A 7521-nucleotide genomic window follows, 5' to 3' on the forward strand; every position below is an offset into this window, starting at 1 on the left:
GTAGGCTATTAAGCTCAATAAGTCTGCTCCACTATTCAAATGTGGCATGGTGCTATGGTGTCTCAGTGGTAAGCACTGCTACCTCACAGCACCAGGGACCCAGGTTCAATTTCAGCCATGGGCGATTGTGTCGAGTTAACACATTCTATCCATGCCTGTATAGGTTTCCTCCAGGTGTTCTGGTTTCCTCCCACAGGTTAGGTGGATTGGCCATGTTAAATTGCCCGTAGTACACAGCACATTATTATAGGGGGGATTTCAAATGCCTTTTGGATCTAACAGGATGCCTACTGGGACCTCAACTATCTCTTCGCAGGTCAAGCAGGTGATTGACCTATTTGAGCAGTTTGGACTGGTGGACATTTGGAGATGTCTTCACCCTACTGGCAGGGACTTCACCTTTTTTTCAAACCCGCATAAATGTCACACGAGGATTGATCTTTTTCTGGTTCCCTCGACCCTTCTGGATTCGATTATGGGTTGTAAAATTGGGAACACTATTTCTGATCACACGACTAGGTTAAAGCCAAGAGTGAGGGGCTTGGTTTGCAGCACTGGCGTTTGGATCCTTTTCTCCTCAAGCATTCCAAATTTGTGGAATACTTTTTAAAGAAGTTTCAGGAATTCTTGACTATCAACTCAGGCATGGCTAGTAGTCCATCTATGCTATGGGAGACCACTAAGGCTTTTGCTAGGGGATTAGCTATTTCCTATTCGGTTAGCTGGAAATGACAGAAAAGGGAACAGCAGCGTCTACTTGAGACGCATCTGAAAGCTGCTGAGGTGGTACGTTTTGCTTGGCCTTTGGTGACTAAGCTACAGCAGATCAAGGCTCTCCAGGCTGCCATGAATTCAGTATCTACACAAATCACAAAGAAAGAACTTACTTTTGCTACACAAAGGTTGTTCGAATATGGGGATAGGCCAGGGAAATATTTAGCGTATCCGACTAGGAAAAAGTATGCTCCCCAATCCATTACTGCAATTAGAGACAGCGCCAGGGTCCTTAATATGATGCCAGAAGGATTAATGAGGCTTTTCAGAGTTTTTACTCTGAACTGTATCAGTCTGAAGGTTGCAAGGATAGGTGGGTCAAGATGGAAACCTTTTTTAAGAGCCTGGACCTCTTGGGGAAAGCCTTGGAACAGGCCTCTCACCTTCATGCCCCCTTGACAGTTCAGGCGATACAGGAGGCAGCCAGGCAATTTCAAAGTGGGAAAGCGCCTGGCCCTGATGGTCTCCTGGGTGAGGTTTATAAGGAGTTTATAGGGATACTGTCAGGGCCAATGCTGGAAATGTACAATCATTCCTATATGCATGAATGCCTACCACTATCTTTGAGAGAAGCTAATATTTCTCTCATTCTTAAGAAGGGGAAGGTTCCTGAGGATTGTGCTTCATATAGGCCCATCTCTCTATTAAATTCAGATTTCAAAATTCTGTCTAAGATTTTGGCGCTGAGATTGGAGAGAGTATTACTCTATATTGTCAAAGAGGACCAGACAGGTTTTATAAGGGTAGGCTGTAGGTCTCTAGTAATATTAGAAGGTTGCTGAATATGGTCCATGCATGCCAGTAACGATCGATCCAGGGGTTGGTGATTTCCTTAGATGCAGAAAAAGCATTTGACCAGGTGGAATCGCCATGTCTTTTTTATGTCGTAGAGTGGTTTGGGTTGGTTGGGGTCTTTGCTAGGTGGGTGGAGGTTTTGTATCGCCACCTCTGGCCACGGTCATCACCAATGGGATGAAGTCTGCGAACTTTAGGATTGGCAGGGATAGTCATTAAGGCTGCCCCCGCTCACCATTGTTGTTTACTTTGATGATAGAGCCACTGACAGAGGCCATTGGTCAGAACACCCACATAACTGCTCTGGAAGTGGGATCGAGGACACACAAGATTACACCTGTATGCGGATGATGTCCTTTTGTTTTTATCGAACCCGATGACCTCCGTACCCCATCTGATACAATGTATTAATTCGTTTGGGGCTATTTCAGGATATAAGATCAACTTTGCAAAGTCGGAAGCTATGCCTTTGGGGGATTTTAAGAAAGTGCCAGAGATTGAAGGTGGCCCTAGGTTCCCCGTTAAGTGGTCACGGGTGGGTTTCCAATACCTAGGTATTTTTATTACCCCTATGTTTGATCGGTTATTTTGGACTAACTTTGTTCACCTGCTTGAAAATATTAGGTGAGATCTCCAGAAATGGGTTGCTCTTCCAATTTTGTGGTTGGGCCGAAAAGCCCTTATTAAGATGAATGTTCTTCTTCGTTTGCTTTATCCCATGCCTATGCTTCCTATGATGTTTCCCAGGTCAATGTTGCGGAAACTTATGGGTTAGTTTAGTTCTTTTGTTTGGCATCATGGGCAGCCCCTCATCAAACTTAGTAAATTGCAGTTGCTTCAAAGATGGGGAGGAGTTGTTTTCCCAGACATCAGGAGGTATCAATTGAGTTCCCTGCTGTCCTTTGTCTGCAATTGGGTGGGTAACGATCCAGGCTCAATATGCCTGGACATCGAGGTCTCCCAGGCAAAGCGCCCTCTTATTAACCTGTTGTTCATGGATAAGATGAGGACAATTATGGACCACTGCTGGATCCCTATTCTTATTAGTATGGTCAAGGCATAGAGGGCAATGAGTCAGATTGACGGTTGCTTATCCAAGACTTTGCCACTCACCCCCATAGTTGGTATGCTGGGGTCCGACCTGGGATGATGGACTCAGGGTTCAAACTATGGGCAGCGAGAGGAGTTTCCAGTTTGGGATATTTGTTTGAGGGAGAGGTTATCATGCCTTTCGAGCAATTGAGCTGCAAATACGGTCTGCCCAGCAGAGATTTTTTCTGTTTTATCAGGTTAGGGATTTCATCCAGAAGAAGACTACACTTCTCACTTATACCTATAAGCTCAATACAGAAAGGTTGTTGCTATGTGCCACAAGTACCCAACAAGGGGAAATAACCTTTCTGCATCTACTCTATCAAGCCCCTAAGAATCTTATATGCTACAATAAAATTCACTCTCATTCTTCTAAATTCCAGTGAGTACAAGCCCAACCTACTCAGCATCTCCTCATAAGAAAATCCCTCCCTGCCCCAGATCAATCTAATGAATTGTCTCTGGATTGCTTCCAATATTGGTATATCTTTCCTTAAATAAATGACCCCATCTGTTCTCATTATTGCAGGAGTAGTCTAATTAGTAAATTTTCTCGTTATTTTCTCTAATATAAAACATGCCTGATTAAAACTAAAAATAAAAGAATATATAATATATTTTAATTTAAATTGACATTAATGGATCCTGCATTTACCCAAAATTTATTTTAAAATGTTATGGTTATGTATTAAATGCAAGAATACAATTCAAGTAATTATTATTCTAAATTGTCCATTTAATACAATGAAAACATCATAATTATTCCAAATGTTACATAATGTATTTTCATACATAATATGACATTGATTCTAAAAGTGAAAGAATGCATATACACTTGACATACAAAAGCAGAAACATTCAGAACTTAAAAGCTTTTTGCTACTGAACCAGCAGGAACAGCTGGAATCATATAGATTAATATGAGGATTAAAAATTAACAAATAATTTTGTTGAGTCTAGCAATCTAAAATAGCTTATTTGTATCAAACGCCGTGTCAGCAGAATTATAAGTTTAAAAGTGCAATATTGATAAATACAACAAATTTCAAAGAATTTGTATGTAGCTTAAGAACACGCCAATTTGTATTACTGCTATAGACTGGTCAATTTATTAAGTGCAAAAATGAGAATTCAAAGCACGTTATAAATAAAAGATATTTCAATCATCTAATAATGAATGATGTCTTCAATTGATAGTGAAATCTTGGAGCAATAGTCTGCAATACAAGGTTTCCCATTATTCTGCATTTCCGATCATTCAGTTGTTCATTTTCCTGTGAAGAAATGTTTTGATCAGTGCCTGTTTGATTAGTTTATTGAATAAAAGAACATTTACAATGATAGAATACGTCTAACTTTTCAGCGATGTTTTCTAGTACAGTTTTGTTAAAATTAGTTTATCAGCAAAAATAAACACTTTTACTAGTATTAAAGCTCCACTAACAACATCTTCCAAACCCTTAACCTCTACCACCTAGAAGAACAAGGACAGTAGATGCATGGAAACACCAGCACCAAGTCAAACCCATCCTAAATTGGGACTACATCACCATTCCTTTACTACTACTGGGTTAAAATCATGGAATTTTCTATGTAAAATCATTGTGAGTACCCAGATACTACATGGGCTACAGCATTCAAGAAGGTGGTTCATCACTGTGTTCTCAAGGATAATTAGTGATTGGCAATCAATGCTAGCATACCCAGTGACACTCAGATCCCAATCATAGACTTTATAAAAATAATTTTTCAGTCATTCCTTTCTCAGTAAACTGATTTAGAAATCATTGGAAATTACTTAAAACAATTTAAAGTTAACCATAATGCACAACCATTCACTGTTGTGCATAGTCTATTTGTTTGCAAACTGAATATATTTTCATATGAAAAAATGTTTAATGATGTCTGCTAGGGTTTTTGAGCAGAAGACTGAGCAAAATCTGACCTTTTCTTCCTAGGAGTCAGGTTAAGTTTATAAGAAAGGCCTGATCCAGGTGAACTTAATCTACAGTCAGTATAAACAAAATAGAAAACTCACATTTATAACTCCCCACAATCATTTCTGACAGTTTCACCAACTGTACTTATATCACATTGACTTCAATCATGTCAATAATCTATCCTATTAAATCTCTCCAGTTTACAACATTACTCATAAATGTTAAAACTTGTGGCATACTTACTTTTTCATAAAAGAAATCATTTTCTTCCCAACTTCTGAGTCAGGGTTCAAGCAAATCCTTTTATTATCTTGCAAGTTGACACTTGGTGAAAATTAAACCACAGTTAATTAAATGTCACCTCAATATCTTAACATTTCTTGAGCAAGTATAATAGTATATATGAAAAATGATGACTTACATGATCTCAATGTTTGGACATAGACCCTGTTTAAAGAAGATTTTAATGTTGCTGATTTTCATTGATGATTGCAATTGTTCTGCTTGGGTAATGCATCGACAACGTCTCAGATGAGGTAAGCGAGGTAGAGCTGCAATAGAAAAGAAAAGATTCTTAACTTCCATTTCCAATTTTTTGACTCAAACTCAGTTGTGTTAAAAAGATATCAGTTTCGTAATTCATAATATAGTATTTTATTATTAATTTTTAAATTGAAAAAAAACCAATCATTAAATAGTTTAACAAACATCTTACCGTCTGCAAACGCCAGACACAGAGCAATGACTGACAAAACAGTGACAGTGGTTTTGCTGACCATCTTTCTCATAAGTCACTCTTACTTCCCCTTCAGTCTGAGATACTTCTTATGAGTAGAAGGAAGGCGTGAAGGCTTTTTATATTGTTTATGTGTTATAATGACATCAAGTGATCCACATGGGCTAAGATTACATTGTCATAGGAAAACATTTTTTCAAACTAGCAGATACCACAAGACTGGTGATTGGGAAATTTTCCAAATTCCATTATGAGTGAGATTTTAACTTATTCAAACCAACTCAATTATGCAGGGTTAAAATTGTTCCTTGCAATTAAAAGTGAGGTGTAACTGGAATAACTAACTATTTTGTCATAAGGTAGACATGTTAATCAAAATAGCTTTGCTACTATCATTTAACTTGCCAAATCATTTTACATAGAAAATATCAAGGGCTGATAATAAGATGACTTTGAACATAAAATATTTGTGAAATAATCAGTGGTAATGGCTCTGTAGTAATTTGGGGCATAAGGGTTTAATTTCTTAGTGTGTTCTTCAATTTAAGATGTACTGGGGATATTTTGAGAGACTTTGAACATTGTGAAATAATTGAGGATAACGATACTGGTGCTAATTTGTAGAGCCACTGAGTTTGGGAGGCCATGGGGTTAATTTATAGGAAGTCATGGAAGCCCCATTTTCCTGTGCCTCCTTTCCATACATTCCCTTTCACCCAAGTACACGCCCTGTAGTCAGAGAGCTGAAAGACACATAGCTCCATGCCAGTGAGGCATTGAGTGCCTCAGAGAAGCGTTCCTTCATCCTGTATAAAGTTCAGGAGGTGAAATGTAAGAGGCAAATGTACGGTAAATGGCAGCACCCTTGGAATCATTGATACACAAAGAGATCTTGGGATGCCAGTCCATAACTCCCAGAGATTAGCAACATAAATGGAAAAGGTGATAAAGAAGTCATATGACATCCATCTAGGCATTGTGTATAAAAGCCGAAAGTCATGTTGCAGCTGTAGAAAACCTTAGTTAGGCCTCAGTTAGAGTACTGTGTGCAGTTCTGGTTGCCACACTATAGGAAGGATGTGGAGGCTTTGGAGACGGTGTGAAAGATGGTTACCAGGATGTTGCTTGGTTTGGAGTGTATGAGCTATAAAGAGAGGTTGGACAACCTTGAATTGCTTTTGCTAGAGCATCAGATGCTGAGAGGCAACCTGATAGAAGTATATAAAATTGTGAGAGGCATGGATAGAGTGGATAGCTGGATCTATTTCCCAAGGTGGAAATGCCAAATACTGGGAGACATAGGCTGAAGGTGGGAGGGAAAAAATTAAAGGAGATGTGCAAGGAAAGCACACAGAGGGTGCTGGGTGCTTAGAATGCGCTGCCAAGGGAAATGGTAGAGCCAGAGATGATAACAATGTTTAAGAGGCATTTAGACAGACACATGAACAGGCAGGGAATAGAGAGATATGGACCATGTGCAGGCAGGTGCAATTAGTTTAGAATAGCATCATGGTCAGCACAGACATGGTGGGTCAAAGGGGCTGTACTGCTCTGCTCTATGGTCTAGGTTCCATTAGCCCTGCTTTGGTGCTTCAATTCAAAACTGTATATTCAGCATTATTTTGTATAAATGTATTTTTCAAGAAATCAATGAAGTTCTTTATCAAAGTAATAGCATGAAGATGCAATAGCAGTTACTTTAAAGCAGGGCCTCCCAAGTTGTGGGTCCAGACACTGTAAGCCAAACATTTGGGGTCGCAAGCTCTGTGGATGGAACGCTGACCAATTACTAAAAGTGCATTTAAATTATCAGAGCTTTTCAAATAAATGGACATGGCCTAAGCAGCCAAACCTTAAGGCTGTAAGGATGTGATGGGATGGCAATGGCCTCGTGATATCATTGAGGAGAAAGTGAGGTCTGCAGATGCTGGAGATCAAAGTTGAAACTTTATTGCTGGAACAGCACAGCAGGTCAGGCAGCATCCAGGGAACAGGATTCCTGAAGAAGGGCCTGTGCCCGAAACGTCGAATCTCCTGATGCTGCCTGACCTGCTGTGCTGTTCCAGCAATAAAGTTTCAACCTCGTGATATCATTGTCAGACTATTAATACAGAGAATCTGATAATGTTCTGGAGACCTAGGTTCGAATCCTGCCATGGCAGATGATAGAACTTGAATCCAATT

At 39.4% G+C, this 7521-nt stretch overlaps 1 protein-coding gene across 1 annotated transcript; it reads right to left on the reverse strand.

Annotated features, from left to right (window-relative positions):
* Positions 1 to 3376: 3376 nt before the first annotated feature.
* LOC122556918 (interleukin-8-like) lies at positions 3377 to 5443 on the reverse strand. The gene is made up of 4 exons (XM_043704165.2): positions 5317 to 5443; positions 5023 to 5152; positions 4845 to 4925; positions 3377 to 3935 (listed from the first exon to the last, which is right to left on the reverse strand). The coding sequence occupies exons 1-4, from the start codon at positions 5387 to 5389 to the stop codon at positions 3920 to 3922; spliced, it is 300 nt and encodes a 99-aa protein (XP_043560100.1). The 5' UTR covers positions 5390 to 5443; the 3' UTR covers positions 3377 to 3919.
* Positions 5444 to 7521: the final 2078 nt, after the last annotated feature.

Source organism: Chiloscyllium plagiosum, unplaced genomic scaffold, assembly GCF_037043375.1.
Source record: "Chiloscyllium plagiosum isolate Xiang-an unplaced genomic scaffold, Cpla_swu_hap1 HiC_scaffold_16, whole genome shotgun sequence".
NCBI classification, from domain to species: domain Eukaryota; kingdom Metazoa; phylum Chordata; class Chondrichthyes; order Orectolobiformes; family Hemiscylliidae; genus Chiloscyllium; species Chiloscyllium plagiosum.